This window comes from Argopecten irradians, chromosome 5 (genome assembly GCF_041381155.1).
Source record: "Argopecten irradians isolate NY chromosome 5, Ai_NY, whole genome shotgun sequence".
Taxonomy (NCBI): Eukaryota; Metazoa; Mollusca; class Bivalvia; order Pectinida; family Pectinidae; genus Argopecten; species Argopecten irradians.
This window is the reverse complement of record NC_091138.1, coordinates 37,799,463-37,819,898: the sequence shown is the minus strand read 5'-3', so window position 1 is coordinate 37,819,898 and position 20,436 is coordinate 37,799,463. Positions and strand designations below refer to the sequence as shown.

The 20,436-nt window shown below is 36.0% G+C and overlaps 1 protein-coding gene across 2 annotated transcripts; it reads right to left on the bottom strand.

Annotated features, from left to right (window-relative positions):
• Positions 1-1,429: 1,429 nt before the first annotated feature.
• On the bottom strand, positions 1,430-20,401 carry LOC138323750 (ubiquitin carboxyl-terminal hydrolase 22-like). 2 transcript variants are annotated; one of them, XM_069268572.1, is made up of 13 exons: positions 20,268-20,401; positions 19,599-19,731; positions 16,835-16,948; positions 14,901-15,005; positions 14,034-14,209; positions 13,193-13,388; positions 6,704-6,809; positions 6,167-6,270; positions 5,835-5,892; positions 5,317-5,443; positions 4,658-4,821; positions 3,900-4,049; positions 1,430-2,437 (listed from the first exon to the last, which is right to left on the bottom strand). In XM_069268572.1, the coding sequence occupies exons 1-13, from the start codon at positions 20,385-20,387 to the stop codon at positions 2,395-2,397; spliced, it is 1,596 nt and encodes a 531-aa protein (XP_069124673.1). In that variant the 5' UTR covers positions 20,388-20,401; the 3' UTR covers positions 1,430-2,394. The 2 variants fall into 2 exon arrangements, with proteins under 2 accessions (XP_069124673.1, XP_069124674.1); XM_069268573.1 differs by having other exon boundaries at positions 13,241-13,388.
• Between the last annotated feature and the right edge of the window lie 35 nt (positions 20,402-20,436).

Genomic DNA, 20,436 nt, shown 5'->3' with positions numbered 1-20,436 from the left:
CCGGACTTGACATCTTTTATCACACATCTGATTTTGACACTTGCACACTCAATTTTGATAGTAGCACACTTGATTTTGACACACACACGCTTGATTTTGACACACACACGCTTGTTCTGATTTTGACATCTGTACACCTTCCAGACATCACAGTATTGTATATACCAACCATTCAATACTGGCCACACTTGTAATACTGTATCCAATACAGACACAAATGTCTACAGGGATCAAAATCTAACACTACATGGCTCATCATCATTTTAGTCTCATTAAGTTTAGAGTTATAGAATAATCAAATCATCACCGCTACCATTCCATGGTAGTATCTGTAGCTCATTGAATGGCTACCTCTGAGATCCTTATTTATACTAACAACTCCTTACATTATGTTGATACTGAATTCATTATGGCTAAACAATCAACCTGATTAGCATATCTACGTGTAGTTTACTTCAATAGTGTAAATGTAGTTATATTTATATAATTTCTGCCACAATTGTGTCAATCTTTAAGCCTTGGTCTAATATGTGTAGGCCAAATAAAATAAAATCATTTGTTAAATAATCAACTTAAAAATGAGAAAACACAAAAATAAACACATAGGCTAGGACCAGACTCGCCGAGTGATCAGACAAATAAGGATATCATTCCAAGGAACATTGTATTTGAGTTCCTACGATTTATGTTTTGTCAACATAACGGGTGATAGTCATGTGACACATGTCGTGGCTACATATGGTCATCTCCTTATATGGTCATGCAGTGATATTTTTAAACCACTGACCTTATAACCAAGTGCGATAACATATTGAAAAATGAAAACTGGTCAGTTACAATGTAAACCAAAGACAAACATAAAAATAAACCCTGATCATTGAGATATGTGATATTAACACAACAGTCCGTACAGAAAAGCTGCAAGTCCGCAAATTACTTCTCAATCGGTATTGCCATTTCAGATACACAATGGTTTATAAATGAGTGGATTATTTTCCATCCAGCTCTGACTACAGGTAAATGGTCAGCCCTGGAATACTCCTATCAATGATGTGACAGTATTTAACAATAACAAATAATAAGCAAAAACATATGATGAACAATCTACTGAAGTGGAAGTGAAGACCAACACTTTCAAGAATCAAGATTCACCCCATAGCCATGTACAGACCACCAGCCACCAAATAGTACAGTAACCAATATAGAATGACAAAGATTTTACCTTTACTTGTACTTAATGATTTAAACAAGTACATTTTAATTTGGTGTTGCCACTTCAAACATGATGAACTGATGCCATACATACAACAAAATATACTGGTGTGTCATACCAGAACAGATTGAATCTTATTTGTGTTCCACATCGCATTAGTAAGTGTAACAGAAGTGCTGTAGATGCTAATCTGCAACATTACTCAGCACAAATCTGCAACATTACTCAGCACAAATGGTACTACAAATGTATAATGCAGCAATACATAGCACAGATGGTGCAATATTTCAGCATTACATAGCACAGATGGTGCTACAATGCAGCATTACACAGCACAAATGGTTCTAAACTGCAATACTGCACAGCATGACTGATGCATACCGCAAAAGTACACAGCATGTATGGCTAAACTCTAAGAGCACACATGGTGCTATACACTGCAAAAATTACACAACAGAGAAAGTGAGACGCAAAAGTATACAAAACACTTGTAGATGGCACAATATCAGTATAAAGCACACAATGGAAGCCACTTCAAAACAGTAAAACATAGATAGGTATATACTGTAAGGAGCACAGATAGATTACATTGCATGCCACTTGGCACATCATGCTAGAATGTTTTGTCATTAGAAAGTATGGGCGGAGATTAATAATATGTTTGGTGATAACTCACTAGTTTGATAACTTTATCATTCCTATGAATCATATTTAGTACAAAATGGTACAGATTTCAGTAAGTATTACATCTATGTGTTATTTGTAAATGCATTTTATGGTTGGTACCTCTACATTTAGTAGATAGATAAATGGAAACCAATTCGGAAAGAATTTAATACCAAATCAAAGTGAGTGATTAAGTGGCTTTCAAGCTATTTTCAAGTTAATTTAAAATAACAATTTTTGTCTTTATACTCTATTAAAACAGAAGGCTGTGTTGGTGGTAACAGCCTGTACCAAATTTGTATCCTATAGCTCCAAGGTCATGTCGATATGTTTGTGGTTTGTAGTTGTTGATGAGCGAGTTGAAGTATCCAGACTTCTACACTAGTAGGCTGTGAGTCTGAGGCAATAAGGATAGAGACATGCAGCCGTCATGTTTGTTGTAGCTTCAGGTCCATTTACACACGACAGGAAAAAGTACAGTTGCACCACACTTGAGCACTAAGATTCAGTTAAGGTCAATCATACTCCAGAATTTGTTTGTGATAAAACAGCAGATACCTGTGGCAAGAAATAGACATTTTTTTTAAAAATTTGCTTTATACGATCAAAACTATCAAAGGAGGGGTGTCAAATTGGGCCATCTAGTGGCCATGATAAGCATTATTTTTTGTTTACAGATACCTGGGGGTTAAGTCATAATGATATGGCATATGATTAAGGTCAGGTCAGAAACCTTTGTGAGTTATGGATTAATTTTCTGTATGATCCAGTTTTGCCAGAACCAAATGACATTTTTAAATTATTTTTTTTATGAATTACTACCCGGTATGCACCGATATGTTGAAAAAAGAACAAATTGGAAAATATAACTTACTTTCAAAAAAGTAGGTCACAAAGACCTAATTTTGACAGTTCCCATTATGCAAAAACAGTGGGGATTGCCTTTTGTGTGCATAGATAAGATTACCTCTTTGTCCATACAGTCTATGCTTACATTCAAGTGCAGCCTATTTTCACAACCAACCTATTTTCAAGATTCATTTGACAGTAGGAAATCCAAGACTTACTTTCATGACCGGCCTTTTTCGATTCAGGATTCAAGATTTTTGGGTATCATACTAGTTATCGAAACATCACACACAAAACTTTCACTGGTTGTGTAACAATTCCGTCTTTGCATATTACAAAGTTAGCCCTGCGGATAGGTATTGATTGGTATCATTATTTTATGAGCGCAATTCACTCGTTTTCTCCGAAAAGTATAGTTAAGCTCACAAATACTGACGTCACAATCAATACTACCCGCAAAGGGCAGATAACTTTGTAATATGCAAATACGGAATACCATTACACAAGATTACATGTAAGTATAAGTATCGCCTGTACCGTATTATTGATTTAATACATAACTATAATGGAATATTTATAAACATCTGAAAGTAAAACAAAATGAAGAAAAAGTGAAATGCAGGCTAATTCTGTCCTACAGCATCTGAGTCCCACGTCCAAGATTGTTTAGGATTACACAATATACTTTTTGAGAAAAAGAGCTAAGTATAAGTTTTAGCATCAATCAGTTTCACAGTCTCTGAATCCCACACCATGAAATGAATCCTGCAACAATTAGGTATGTAGGTAAATGATGTCCTTCAGCTATGTTAAAGTTTGCTTAGTTTTGGAATTATAGTTTTTGAGAAAAAGAGCAAACGCAAAACTTTAAAGTCAAGTCTTATAAATAGTTTAGCATCCCTAGGTTTCACAGCCTCTGTATCCCACGGTATGAAATGAATTCTGCAATAATTGGTGTGTGAGGTGATAATGATGGCCTTAGCTATGTTTAAAGTTTGGTTAGTTTTGGATTTACAGTTTTTGAGAAACAGAGCTAAACGCAAAACTTTAAAGTGATATGTTGATCACAACACCGCCGCCAGAAAAGTAACATCATAGTATTGCCTTCGCAAACTATTGTCGCGGGCAATACAATAAACCATACTTTCAAACCTGAAGCTTAGAGACTTACCCTTCACTGTTGAGAACATCGCCAACCAACGCCTTGTTGATGAGGTGGTCATCACATTTGAACCACTGGTCCTTCAGTTGGCGGATAAAACAGGTGTAGTGACCACTCTCTATTGTACCCATGTGGTTCACAACAGCAAACAATGAATACCTGTAGTGTACAATATCTTCTGTCAGAAGTCTACTTATTAAGGACAAGGACAAAATTTTGAATAATTTGAATGCTTTGGTATTTATTAGTTTAACGTCCTGTTAACAGCCAGGTTTGTTGGTGGAGGAAAGCCTGAGTACCTAGAGAAAAACCACCCGCCAGCGGTCAGTACCTGGCAACGGCCCCACATAGTATTAAAACTCTCATCCCAGAGGTGGAGGGCCTGTGGTAATATGTCAGGACATCGAAACCATGCGGCCACTGTGGCCCCTTTATTTGAATGCAATAAGTAACTTGCCTAATATCATAGGATAGAAAATACATATGAAGTTCACTGTACCATAAGATTTTTGTAACTTGCCTTAAAACTGATTAGGCAATATGATTCAATCTACCCTAAGATTTAATATCTAAAAATGAAAACCCTATTCCTCCAAAGATTTACATACTATATAATGTGTTCTGAATCTGTCTACTGATCAGAAGTTTATCATAGCACAAACAAATGGCAAAACATTACACGGAATACTATCGATACAAAAAGATTAAAAATGTTCAGCATTCACAACACCACAACATCATTTTAGTACAGAGTTACCAGAACTTACTTATTATCACATGAAAGCCCCCTGGAAGATTCCTGAATGACTTGATTGTTGTAACCATTTGTGTTGTTACGAGAAGATGACATGAAGGGTGTCATGTCCAGCTCCTCGGGGAATGACACATAAGTTGAGATCTTTTTGTGGTAACCAGTTGAATGTTCAAATCTCTGAAAACAAAACACATGTCAATTTAAACCGTATAGTGCAAAAATAAATTTAAAGCAAGATTATTGAAGTTATTTTGGTAAGTATGAATATGGATACCAGATAACTTCAGACGCAATATATAGTGTGTCTTGTGCAGAGAGGAGTTTCCATGGTTACATGTGGTGTTTCTTTAAAATATACAAGTTTGCTAAGTAGCCTTTTTTTAATTAGACAGACAGATGACTTTAGAATGTCATCTAACTTTAGTTTGCTTTACTTATCAAAATTATTTTGGTATTTCTTTGAAATATTTTTCAATAATAAGGTATTTACAATTCAGCTTTAAATCATTTTATTTCTACATTTTTCTCCAAAATTTCTTCTAATCACATAAAATACAAATATTGAACTTTTAAAGCAATAGAAATGCAGTGTCATAAGCAATAGTGTTAAGAACTTCAAAGACATCATAAAATCAAGGTTTTATCATTAGAAGAAGATAAAATTTGTCTTACCTTGAGATGAAAACATGCAACTATTGGTAGTTTCTTCATGGTGAGCTGTTTGGTAGATTCCTGATAGCTACCACATGTACTACACTTTATCTTGGCTGAACTGCCCAGGTGTTCAGGTTTTGTAAACCTAGCAACGAAGATACAAACAATATACAGTTTTATTACTCTACATAAAAGATGACAAAACTAGAAAATTGTCTGCAATAAAGCACCCACCTCCATATAGCAACAGGACTGGAGGGAAAGTACACAAGATATGGGTTATACTACCCCCACCTAAACTAGAACTGTCACCAGAGAGGATGACTTATAGTCTAATAGGAGGAGTTCACAAGTTGTGTCTACATATAGATGGATAGACAGACAGACAGACGGACAAACCAATTTCAGAATACACTCCCCTCCCCCTCTTAACGTTGTTGTGGGGGATATATTAAATGGAGCGTGATTATAACACATTGTACATTATACATAATGCTGTATCTTATAAAACTAGCAGAAAAGTTTTAGTTTCTTACCTTTTTAAACATTCTAAAAGTGAGGTAGGTTCATATGTTCCGGGGCTATTAGAAAAACCTGAAACAAGGAAATTGTCACTCTTTTATAAAAAGCATGTATTTCTTATGAACATAATGAAAGTATGGTTTTAAACATATCAACTAAATATCAAATATGATTTATTGCTTAATACACTAATAGGGTACTTGTGACAAGTGATTCATCTGAATTTAGAGAAGAGTTAGGAGATATTGTGACCCACCTGCGTTTTGAGTTACTGTCACTCAAGTTTGGAGGAAAATTGGACTTGTGACTCACTTGAGTTTGGAGTAGAGTTGGAATTGTGACTCACCTGAGTTTGGAGAAGAGTTGGAGTTACTGTTACCCCCGGGCGGTGGACCAGGACCTAAATCCAAAGATATATCCCAGATTGGATCTATCGTTGTGGAAACGTTACTGAAAATATATATTTAATACATTAAAACACATTTCAAATTTTAAGTGGTTAGAGAATAATTTCGCTGGATCAACAAACTTCACACCCTCCTATGAATAGTATACAGTCATGAAGTTACACAGTACGTGACCATAGCTTTTTTTCACATGACCTATTGGACTCTCTTGATGTATTTTGGACATAATGTCTAACTTTGATCATTCACATTGTTGTCTAACTTTGATCATTCACAATGTTTCATAATAGCATTTTTTTCTGTACTGAAGAAGTTTATGTATTTTGATTTTCACAGCTGGGTTTCAAATGACAAGAGTAAAATGTTAGAGATATCTGTGCGAGTCAATTTTTTATTAAAAAATTTCGAGAGTCTCTAGGTCAATAGGTCAACATAACAATACTAACAGGGTGAGGCATCGTGATGTGACTACTTACTTGCACTGTTGACACGTAACATCAGACTGGAGACCGCCAGTAAAGATCTGGTCTATGATACAGTTACAGTGATGAGGGTTACCACTGCCATTACTGTCTGAGGTCCCTGGGGAGGGAAAACATGACATTGTATATCATTTCTGTCTGAGGTCCGTGGGGAGAAAAAAATATGACATTGTATACCGTTACTGTCTGAGGTCCCTGGGGAGGGAAAACATGACATTGTATATCATTACTGTCTGAGGTCCGTGGGGAGGGAAAATATGACATTGTATATCATTACTGTCTGAGGTCCCTGGGGAGGGAAAACATGACATTGTATATCATTACTGTCTGAGGTCCCTGGGGAGGGAAAACATGACATTGTATATCATTACTGTCTGAGGTCCCTGGGGAGGGAAAACATGACATTGTATATCATTACTGTCTGAGGTCCCTGGGGAGGGAAAACATGACATTGTATATCATTACTGTCTGAGGTCCCTGGGGAGGGAAAACATGACATTGTATATCATTACTGTCTGAGGTCCCTGGGGAGGGAAAACATGACATTGTATATCATTACTGTCTGAAGTCCCTGGGGAGGGAAAACATGACATTGTATATCATTACTGTCTGAGGTCCCTGGGGAGGGAAAATATGACATTGTATATCTGTCTGATCATGCAGGGGTGTACAATTCTGAAAATTTTGCACTAGCCCAATGGCTAGTAGCATCAATTTTTCACTAGCCCTGATCAGAAGCAGCCTCAAAGTTGAGAGAAATTTACTCAGCATATGCGAGTAAATATTCCCAAAGGCGAGTTAAAAATTAACAATGTATCGCCAAACGGCGAGTAAAAAATTCCTTAATATTTCCCGGATTTATTTTATGTGTTTTCGTCTTCTTTTAATAGTTACACATATCTAATCTGTGTAAGAAAAGCGCTTAAAAGCATAATCACTGCCTGCTGTAAAGCGTCTTGATGACCCTACCTCAAGTATCAGTAGCAATATGGCGGCAAAAAGGCCGGGCAAATCCCCCTGACTTGTTTTGGCATTTAAAAAGTCAAAACAAACAGAGAACAATGGCAGTTATTGACTCTGGATTCATGTGAAAAAAGGGACTGAAGCCAATACATCAACAGGATAGCAAACGCTTCGACATGGCTGAACGAATGTTGTGGCCAAGACATGACGAAGGTACGATGTTCTGAAAGATGTGTAAACAGGTTATTAATTGATCAATGGCCGGCAAAACAGACTTTGTGTCCAACTACTGATTGTTACGAAAGAGACAGACGCTTGTGTGACACAGAAAGACAGTAAGACATTCATGATATTGTTATCGCTTCAAGTTCAAACGAAAGTACAGTCGGACACAACTTTCAAACAACGCAAACAATGTGTTGCAAAAACATTGCAAGATATGCACATAAAGTTCGTCAATGCATACATGTATAGAATCGCCAAGCCACAACTAAATTCCAAGCCGCTGGTAGACATATGCAACGAAAAAAACGGACTCTTGGAAGCTTGTACATTACTGCCTGAGATATTAGGCCCAATTTATTCAATTTTAAATAAAATATAATAACCCTAATCGGCGCGATATGAATTAGTAACTGAATAAATTTGAGATATATTGATAATTACTATACATTTATATATAAATTACTTATATTACCGTATATAAAATTTAAACAGATTGAAAAATGGTTTAAAAACAAAAAGGAAGCTGAAGTACAGAGGCTGTTTAGTGGGACATTGCAGTTGTTGAATAAAAAGAGTTTTGACCAACACAAAATTAATGTTTTTCATGTTTTTAAATACTTGTACATGTGTATCTGCTTGCTCAATAGTGTAAGGTGTCTCAATAAAGCTCTTAACACATCAAATCAATATATGAATCTTATAAATTTCTTCTTGACAACATTTGGCGAGTAAAATTTTGAGGTCACTCGCCAATTGGCTAGTCATTCCCAAGTGCTACTTTTGAGGCCTGAGAAGTCTACTAGCCCTATTTTTCGTTTTGTTTTTATATGTTCATTTTACTCGATCTGGATTTTTTACAAACCTGTACAGAACAAGTACATGTCTAACAGTGTGTTTAATACCATTCTGCTAATAAAGATATCGCACGTTCATAGGTACCAGGTAATTCATTTAGTAAAAACATTCTTGAGTCAATATTGATAATGCAACAATGCCATCCCATGCAAAATACTTTAAATTTGAAATTATGGTTCTTTATTTCACTAAGATATTTCCTTTAAAACTATCATTATATATAGAAAGATAACATAATCATATATCTATTAAAGTTTAACTTTGATATTAAAAGCTTAGCAGGAAAATGTAAAGTGAACAATCAGTATTTATTATCTGCTGTTTTCATTTTATAGGTATGATGAATTTAGTAAATAGTACAGTTCATGAAAATTCTGTAAAAAATCTTTTATTGAAATAACTGTTTTACTGAACACTTACTTATTTTCCCTAATTTTCTGAGCATTGAAATTTTTTTTTCATCTAGTATATTTGCATCATTGCATGATACATTCGTATTTGAATAAAATGATGTCAATTTTTCATTGAATTTCATATAGATTTATTTTAAGAACTACACAAAATCAATTTTACAATTTACTATAAAATATTTTGTAAATAATTATTAATTAGCACTGCTGATTTTCATTTACAAGTTTTCAATATAATTATAAAAATATGCGAAAGATAAGATGAAAAATATGCAAAAATATTGTACCTATAATTATGAAACCTCTATTAAAGTTATTTTGAAAAACATTCAGTGGGTTTATTTGTGTCAGCTGTGTTAACTAAGCATACCTATGTATCTGCAAGTGTACATGACAACATTTTACCGTGTATTTTAATTACTTCAAAATGATCCGCTATCCATCGCACAGCAGTAGTTCTTTCTGAATCCAGCCCCATACACTCAAATTTATAACACTAAAATTATAATGATGCTAGATAATAAAAAATGTCTAGAGTCAAGAAATCTTGATTTTCCCGTTCCCTGTCTGTAAGCAACCTCGGCAAACACATGGCCATCAGGGTCACTCAAAGCTGCCTTAACTTTTCATCAATAAGCAAAACAAAGACGATTGATGCATCCTAGATGAAAGAATGTAATTTACGTTGTGGGAACGCAACTTGTGTATGGCAACGATATCAATGCCATCAGTTTTTGAGACGACGACATGTTATCTGAGCTAGTCGAGAATTCTGAAACGTGCAAAAATTGTCTTAAACTTGATTATTTACCCAACTTAAAATTTATCCAGATAGGTGTTATTATAGATGTATTAGAACAGAAAATTTTCAGCTAGCCCAACTCACTAGCAAAGTAATGTTCGTGAAGCCACAAGCCCCTGATACCTTAAAATTCCACTACCTCCGTACGGTTGTCGCAAGTGGAATTGTAACACCGCCTGTCATATAGGTTACCCAGATGAGAGAATAAACCATTACATTGTATATCCTCATTACTGTCTGAGGTCCGTGGGGAGGGAAAACATGACATTGTATACCGTTACTGTCTGAGGTCCCTGGGGAGGGAAAACATGACGTTGTATATCATTACTGTCTGAGGTCCCTGGGGAGGGAAAACATGACATTGTATATCCTCATTACTGTCTGAGGTCCCTAGAGAGGGAAAACATGACATTGTATATCGTTACTGTCTGAGGTCCCTGGGGAGGGAAAACATGACATTGTATATCATTACTGTCTGAAGTCCCTGGGGAGGGAAAACATGACATTGTATATCATTACTGTCTGAGGTCCCTGGGGAGGGAAAACATGACATTGTATATCATTACTGTCTGAGGTCCCTGGGGAGGGAAAACATGACATTGTATATCCTCATTACTGTCTGAGGTCCGTGGGGAGGGAAAACATGACATTGTATACCATTACTGTCTGAGGTCCCTGGGGAGGGAAAACATGACATTGTATATCATTACTGTCTGAGGTCCCTGGGGAGGGAAAACATGACATTGTATATCCTCATTACTGTCTGAGGTCCCTAGAGAGGAAAACATGACATTGTATATCGTTACTGTCTGAGGTCCCTGGGGAGGGAAAACATGACATTGTATATCATTACTGTCTGAAGTCCCTGGGGAGGGAAAACATGACATTGTATATCATTACTGTCTGATCATGTGGTCCCTGAGGAGGGAAAACATGACATGACATATGTATATCATTACTGTCTGAAGTCCCTGGGGAGGGAAAATATGACATTGTATATCATTACTGTCTGAGGTCCCTGGAGAGGGAAAACATGACATTGTATATCATTACTGTCTGATCATGTGGTCCCTGAGGATGGAAAAACATGACATTGTATATCATTACTGTCTGATCATGTGGTCCCTGAGGAGGGAAAACATGACATTGTATATCATTACTGTCTGAGGTCCCTGGGGAGGGAAAACATGACATTGTATATCCTCATTACTGTCTGAGGTCCCTAGAGAGGGAAAACATGACATTGTATATCCTCATTACTGTTTGAGGTCCCTGGGGAGGGAAAACATGACATTGTATATCATTTCTGTCTGAGGTCCGTGGGGAGAAAAAAATATGACATTGTATACCGTTACTGTCTGAGGTCCCTGGGGAGGGAAAACATGACATTGTATACATTACTGTCTGAGGTCCGTGGGGAGGGAAAAACATGACATTGTATATCATTACTGTCTGAGGTCCTGGGGAGGGAAAACATGACATTGTATATCATTACTGTCTGAGGTCCCTGGGGAGGGAAAACATGACATTGTATATCATTACTGTCTGAGGTCCCTGGGGAGGGAAAACATGACATTGTATATCATTACTGTCTGAAGGGTCCCTGGGGAGGGAAAACATGACATTGTTATCATTACTGTCTGAGGTCCCTGGGGAGGGAAAACATGACATTGTATATCATTACTGTCTGGAGGTCCCGGGGAGGGAAAACATGACATTGTATATCATTACTGTCTGGAGGTCCCTGAGGAGGGAAAACATGACATTGAATATCATTACTGTCTGAGGTCCCTGGGGAGGGAAAAACGACATTGTATACTGATACTATTTGAGGTCCCAGGGGAGGGAAAACATGTCATTGTATTTCATTACTGTCTGAGGTCCCTGGGGAGGGAAAACATGACATTGTATATCATTACTGTCTGAGGTCCCTGGGGAGGGAAAACATGACATTGTATACCAATACTGTTTGAGGTCCTTGGGAAGGGAAAACATGTCATTGTATATCAATACTGTCTGAGGTCCCAGGGAGGGAAAACATGACAAAATATACCTGTACCATTACAAACCCACCTTCTAATTATCATCTGGTCAATATCCCTAAATGCTTAAGTGTATTCTTGTAAAAGTAGGTCTACTAAATGTTATTTTGTAATCATAATAGCACGGATATCCCCATTAGTAATCCAAATATATACTGTGCTAGGCTATTCTGTATTTCTGTTTGTAGCTTAGAAACTAGAAATGTCTGTAAAGCATCAATATTCCTAATTTCGTATGAATTCAGAACAGAACATTACACAAGGGAATGTGACAAGACGGGACTATATTCAACCACATCTGTTAAATATTTTGTTCTAACTCATTCACCCCTGAAAATTCAAAATTAACTCTTCCAGTCTTTGTATGAAAAGAGTTCAAATGTGGATTCAGGAGTGAATGCTTTAATATCAAACTTAGCTAATTAGAAATGTGTGACTTTCTGATATACTATCATAATACTATCAAAAGAGACTTATTGATAATGTTGTTTAATTAAATTGGTGTTGAAAATGAAGCATATATGACAAAGGAAAGAAAATGAAGCATATATGACAAAGGAAAGAAAACCTTAAAATAACATTTAAAATTAAAATGTTACTTAAGTTAGTTTCATTTCATTATATAACAACCAAAATGAAAAACAATATGTAAGAATTGCAATAACCAATAATCCGCTAGGTACAAGAAATGGTGTTTGAACACATTAGTCGAGTTAGTAAAAAATACTTCCCTGAGAGAGTGCTACAGTAGGTGGCAGGTCCCAAGTTATAGTGAGGAGAAAGTGTGTCAAATCAAGGATGTGAGTGGTTTTTATTCAAGAGTTTTACACCAAGTCCAACACAGAAATAATTTGTTAGGCTAAAAATACTTTTAAGTATGTCAAGAAAAACTGAAAAGCAAAGACAATTAAGCTCCTTTCACACTTCAGAAATATTGGAGATTTTTTCATTTTGACTTTGAAAATTTTTGATTTCCTTTTTTTCCCTTTTTTTTCGGCATTAAAAATCAAAAATTTGAAAAGATTTTCGCTCTGTTTCTTATTCAATATTGCAATTAGTACTTAATTCCAGTGAAATTTCAAAACATCAAAGGAAGTTTCATTTGAAAACAAATCCAAGAATCCGCTTGGTGTTAATTTGCATATAACAGGAACACACATCCACTATAACCGAAAACTGTACCAACCTGCATTTAACTGACTGTTGTAGGATAATAAAATATCATCAGAATAACCTTTACAGTGTCTGTGTAACACATCCAGGGCCGCAATCAGGAACTCGTGAGCATCCTGCTGCTCGTAACCGGCTAGATGGCGCGCGTTAGTCCACACCAGGTGAAGTAATCTGTATGGTATGTGTGGAGTTCTAGCTCCACAATAAAACTACAATAAACAAAACAAATTATGGCATAAAAGTAAATATAATTATAGCATATTTCAACTGACTTATATGTATCCTGCAGATTTTACATTTGATTTTCTTCGTATCAAAATTGATATTGAATATTTCTTGAAACAAACTAAATTAATAACAGACTAAAGCTAAAAATCTTCATTTAAGTTACATAAGTTGGCACATTCTAATTCAAGTGTTTGAATATGTGAATTTAGATTATAAGCAAAGTAACGAGGGTGAGAAAATCCTTTTTGGTAATATTTACTACATTTTTCAAAAGGGTTAATGAATTTGGTTTCTTTCTACAATAAAACACTTTATAATGAACCTCTAGGGGCCAACAAATTCACTTCAGTATAAACATACATGTAGTTTGTTATACACACATTACAGACATCTTATAGGAACCATGGTGGGGAATGAAATTGACTTCTGTTATAAGCGTGTTCGTTATAAGCGTGTTCGTTATAAACATGTTTTACTGTATCATATTACAAAATGGTAACAAAATCACTAGTTCCTTTTAACTAACTACCTTCATAATGTCAAACCTGCAGTAAAAATTTTATTATGCTTTAATTAACTCACTGTAATGTAATATGTAATTATGTTGTACATATTCTACATTTTACCTCCTGGAACAAACGTGACATTTCACAGACAAGGCACTGCCTTGCGTCCTGGCTTTGCACCTGACAGCTGTGCTGATCGGACAGAAAGAAGTCGCGTAGCACCGGGGTATGAGTCAAGGCTTGTACGATACAATTCATAAAGCAGGTGTTTCCTAAATTGATCAAGCCACGTAGTCCTTAACAAACAGATAAAAATATTGATAATGTTATTTTTATTAAGGAAATTTCAACACACAATGCAATAGGTGTTTACTTAAAACAGTATAAAGGAATAACAAAGTATGAAAATAAACCAATATACTGGCAGATGAATCAAGTACAAATGAAAAGCAATATTCAATTTGTAGTAACAACAAATTTTGTTCCATGTTTTTGGTCATTTCCACAATGTTGTAGGCATAACTAAATAACAAAACTTGCATACCTTCTATTCTATTTTATAATATAGTGTTCCCTTAAAGATGCTCCACCGCTGACAAATGATATTTTTTCACTATCAAAAACAGGAGACGATTTAGTATTTTTCTTCAGTTACAAAAGTTACTTACTTTACACCATTACCACCGTTAAAAAGTTTGAGCTTCTAATTTTTATTCAAGTTAAAAATATAAAAAATAATTAATTGCATCCCGAAAAAATTCCATGGCGCCATATCCTATTTGGAATAAAGTACTGATTGCGCATGCACCAAAGGCGAAGTAAATTGTTTTATGTTATTTTTTGTTTTAATTAGCCATATATATACACGATTAAACACCAATTATTGTTAAAATGAAGAATATCATTTATTATCTGTCGGCGGTGGAGCATCTTTAAAATATAAGACATAACAAACATTAACTAAACTTCACTTTGCTAAGGTGTTACCTATTGAGGACTTCATTTCTACTTTTCTTCTCTTTGGATTCTGTCTCAGAATTTCTATCTCCACTTCTGTGGGTTCCCATGATGAAAAGTTAGTGGTTTTTGAGCCTAAAACATAAATTGAATGCTACAAATGCCTTGCATTTTTATACTAGCAAATTGTGCAGCTCCAGAAAAACAGACCATAAAAAGTTCAAATAAACAAAGAGTGTAAAAATTTAAAATAGCTGTCAAGTTTTTGTCTTAGTGTTGATTAAAGGCTTTAATTTCATTTCTGGTAATTCTACAGCCGTGTGCCAAAAGTCTTCGTAGTTTTTATTTTTCCCTATATAAATTTATGTATTTTTACATTTTTTCTTAGATTTTTCCTGATCTCATCTAGGCGCGGATTTTAATCAATTTTGGCATACTTGTAGAAAATTATCTACACTTTCGGCTCATAACATTTACATAATTTTCCTTTATGCACTTTTTGAGAAAACCGTATTTCTGATTCATAACCACTCACAACTTTATAGTTGAATAAAGAAGAAAATGACGTCAAAAGTTTAACTGGTGCACAAAAATAAATATATTTTGAAAACAAAATATCGGAAAATTATACAAATATTATGAGCTGAAAGTGTAGATAATTTTCTACAAGTATGCCAAAATTGGTTAAAATCTGCCAATAGACGAGATCAGGAAAAATTAAAGAAAAAATGTAAAATTACATAGAATATATAGGGAAAAATAAAAATTACAAAGACTTTTGGCACGTTACTGTAGGTTCAAATTACTTTTGAATATCTTAAAACTTCAGTTTAAAATGACAGTAAATGATAATTTGTGTTGACTTCACCTTATAAAAAAAACTCAAATACCAGCATCATCATTTAGAATTTAGAACAGCAATATTAATTCATTATGTTACATCAATAGACCAAAAGAGTTCATCCTCGGTAACCCAGGCGATATATACACTAACGTTAATATCCCCTGGGAGCAATCGCGACCTTCATCTCGAACTCCTGAATAATTAATGAGGCATTTTCATTGGTTCCGTCACGCACACCCATCGCATAATTTGACCAATCACATTAGACTTAACAAAACCGAATAGGTAGTCTAGAAATAAAGATGGCGTCGCCCTTTCAGTTTTCGAGTGTATTGGAACGATTTGCCATTCCGGTACTAAAAGAATTTCAAAAGAAAAGTTTTGAGGCTTTATTGGAAGGAAAAGATGTTTATCTGTCGGTGAAGACAGGTGGGGGTAAGAGTCTGTGCTATCAGGCCTTTCAACAATTATGGACAGAAAAGAATGACGGAGATTCAAATTGTGCAGTGTTGGTTATTTCACCACTTGTTTCAATAATGAAAGAACAGAGCGACTTTTTAGAATCTCGAGGCTTTCGGGCCACTTACATTGGGAAGGACTCGTCGGAAGATAATGACATTTCACAAAGTTGCCACAGAAGCGGCATGTCTTCATGGGCGCAGCCATTGATATCCATAAATATTTTCCCTCCAAGCTTGAAGAGTTCTCATTTTGAAAAAGTTATGTTTTGATTGGTTTCTATTTATAGAATGACGTCATTGAAACGAAGCTATGAGATCGAGTACGCCCACGGGTTGATAAGTGTAGCGTAGTGTAGTGCGATCACCCGTGGGTCTCCGACGATCAAAAGAATTAAGCTGAAAGGATGATGACACCAGTTATACGTTGATTTTGAGATACCAAAATGTTGTAGGTGAAGTATGATTTACCATTTATTAGGTCCTACCTTTCTGTTAATGTGATATCATAATAATCATATCAAAATATAATATTACAATCACACGAAGGTGTGACTTATCAACAGTAAATCATACCTTACCCATGTCGTTTTAGTATCTAAATATCAATGTATTGAGATGATTTATTAAACACCATGCATGATATCAAACAGCTCTTTTACCCAAGCGCTTTTTTGATTTCTTATACTGCTTTCTGGCTATTTCTTCCAGCTGCTCATCATACATGTAGTCCCCACATTCAAAACAGTAAACTGCACCATGGACCATGTCAACAGCTGAAAAATCAAAGTACATCAAGATTATAGATTCAAATAATACTAATCATCAGACTTGCAGATCTTTTGGTAATTAATTCCTTTACATTTATAATATACCATCATTATAGCTCTTTAAATCCTCATCTTTTCAACAATAGTCAAATCTTGATATAATTTCAGTTTTGCCTTGAACATTATAGAAATGGCATTTGCCTGCAAATTTATTGACACCCATATAGTCTTTTGTGGTTGATGATCACTAAATTATCACAGCCTATTCTAATTGCTCTTAATCAGAAATGAAATATCATAAATCATGTGATAAATTAATAATATAACAATTTACTTCGCATACTTCATACTAGTCCGCTAAACCTGCCTATATTATTAGGCTTTTTAATTTTTTTTTTTTTTTTGCCTAATATATAGTCAGCTCGCGGTACCTCTTAAAAATGTGAAATCGTAGGCCAGATTTGGCCTACGCTACGTCAGTGGTATATTTCGAATATATCGTCCATGCAATGCCGGGAAAACGTACACATACCTATACATTGGGATCTTATGTACTCCACTGCCCCCATGTTACATCCCATTTATGAAATTAAACAACTCTGCACAATGAAATACTTCCGAGACCCTTCTATTTCACACATTTGTAATGGCCGCAGTATATACATTTAGTAGAGCAAACGGCAGCCAATCAACTTCGCTTCCGGTTTTATTTTTAAAACACCACGTGTAGTCGAAAGATAAACAAAATTCTACTGTGTATATGCTACATGTATATGCAACGTGAATATCGCGAAAGTGATGCGGTACCAGCAATAGTCGTGTTCATTTGAATATTTGACAACATGTCGTGTATGTCGACCATGATTTCACTATAAAACTCTAACTGGCTAGCATTTTGTTTATCTTTCAACTACACGTGGTTTTTTAAAAATACAAGAGGCCCAGAGGGCCTGTATCGCTCACCTGGTTTGCAATGCCAAGTAATGTTCTGAATACAGGTTCATTGTTTCTTTTCTGAAGGAATTTTAATATTAACCTCTAAATCCCCTATTGGGCCCCACCCCTCCTGCCCCTGGGGTATCAGAGCCAAACTTTATACAAGTTCTGTTCCCCTTCCCCCAAGGATGTTTGTGGCCAAATTTGGTTACAAACCATGCAGAACTCTAGGACAAGTAGCGATTTATAGAATTTACCTCTATTTCCCCTATTGGGCCCCGCCCATCCTGCCACTGAGGGACCAGAGCCAAAATTTATACAAGTTCTGTTCCTCTTCCCCCAAGGATGTTTGTGGCCAAATTTGGTTACATTCCATTCAGAACTCTATGACTAGTAGCGATTTAAATGATTTACCTCTATTTCCCCTATTGGGCCCCGCCCCTCCTGCCCCTGGGGGGTCAGAGCCAAAATTTATACAAGTTCTGTTCCCCTTTCCCCAAGGATGTTTGTGGCCAAATTTGGTTACAATCCATGTAGAACTCGAGGACAAGTAGCGATTTATAGAATTTACCTCTATTTCCCCTATTGGGCCCCGCCCCTCCTGCCCCCGAGGGACCAGAGCAAAACTTTATACAAGTTCTGTTCCCCTTCCTCCAAGGATGTTTGTGGCCAAATTTGGTTACAATCCATGTAGAACTCTATGACTAGTAGCGATTTAAAGGATTTACCTCTATTTCCCCTTTTGGGCCCCGCCCCTCCTGCCCCCGAGGGACCAGAGCCAAAATTTATACAAGTTCTGTTCCCATCCCCCCAAGGATGTTTGTGGCCAAATTTGGTTACATTCCATTCAGAACTCTATGACTAGTAGCGATTTAAAGGATTTACCTCTATTTCCCCTATTGGGCCCCGCCCCTCCTGCCCCCGAGGGACCAGAGCAAAACTTTATACAAGTTCTGTTCCCCTTCCTCCAAGGATGTTTGTGGCCAAATTTGGTTACAATCCATGTAGAACTCTATGACTAGTAGCGATTTAAAGGATTTACCTCTATATCCCCATTGGGCCCCGCCCCTCCTGCCCCTGGGGGGTCAGAGCCAAAATTTATACAAGTTCTGTTCCCCCTCCCCCAAGGATGTTTCTGGCCAAATTTGGTTATAATCCATTCAGAACTCTATGACTAGTAGCGATTTAAAGGAAATGTTGACAGACAGACGGACGCCGACGGACGACGGACGACGGACGCCGCGCCATGACATAAGCTCACCGGCCCTTCGGGCCAGGTGAGCTAAAAACCGGAAGCAAAGTTGATTGGCTGCCGTTTGCTCTACTAAATGTGTATACGGCGGCCATTACAAATGTGTGAAATAGAAGGGTCTCGGAAGTATTTCATTGTGCAGAGTTGTTTAATTTCATAAATGGGATGTAACATGGGGGCAGTGGAGTACATAAGATCCCAATGTATAGGTATGTGTACGTTTTCCCGGTATTGCATGGACGATATATTCGAAATATACCGCTGACGTAGCGTAGGCCAAATCTGGCCTACGATTTCACATTTTTAAGAGGTACCGCGAGCTGACTATATATTAGGCAAAAAAAAAAAAAAAAAAAAAGCCTAATAATATAGGCAGGTTTAGCGGACTAACTTCATACATGAACATTATCCAGAAAAAGTTGATGTTGTTTTTACTTAACAACACTGAAATAGATATATGAAATTTACCGAGGAAATGGCCTTTAGTTTCTGCATGTTCGTGGATATGCTTAGCACCATAACACCCAAAGTATATACAGTGAAGGCAGGCGTGTAGACGTGGCGTATGTAGTCTGCAGGTGTGACAGACACAGGATTTGGCCTGAATTCAAAATTGGATAAATCAGAGCTTTATGATATGCAATTAAAATAAAATTAGAACCATTGTGATGGGAAATGTTTATCATATAATATCTGTATCAGACTGGAATATGCCATTGATTAAAATTTTGAATTGATAGTCAAACTTATGAAATTAAAACATTCAAATCCAGTGTATTTGGAAGATATTACAAATAAAAGTATCACGTTAAATACGTATCTATAACTTTTGAATGTTCATTATCTATGTAAACAAGGAAGCCATATTGTTGTCATTTTTTTGTGGTGCAAAAATACAGTCTCTATTTTTGAAGTTTTAAAATGGGGCGAATAGAAGTCTAACACGTTAGGCCTATATTTTATTTTTAAACATGCTACGGTTATGTGTATATATCAACTGGTAAGATTAGTTTCGGATGAATATTATAAATAAGCTGAGTTAATTTCATCAATAAACTCGAAGTGACGGTCACGACAAATGTAATCCAACATTCGTTTTTGTTTTGAAAATACAAAACATTGCAGTAGGGGGCTAACCTTCCGTCGCCTAGCATCAGCTGATGAACATGCTATAAAATATGTATGGATTATACGAAAAGAATTGGTTCCATGGGTCGCCTTGTATTCCTGGAGATGTTCACAGCTACCCATAGTCATCCCAGGACTCTTCTTCCACGAAATGGAAGTAATTTTTTCATAACTAAGA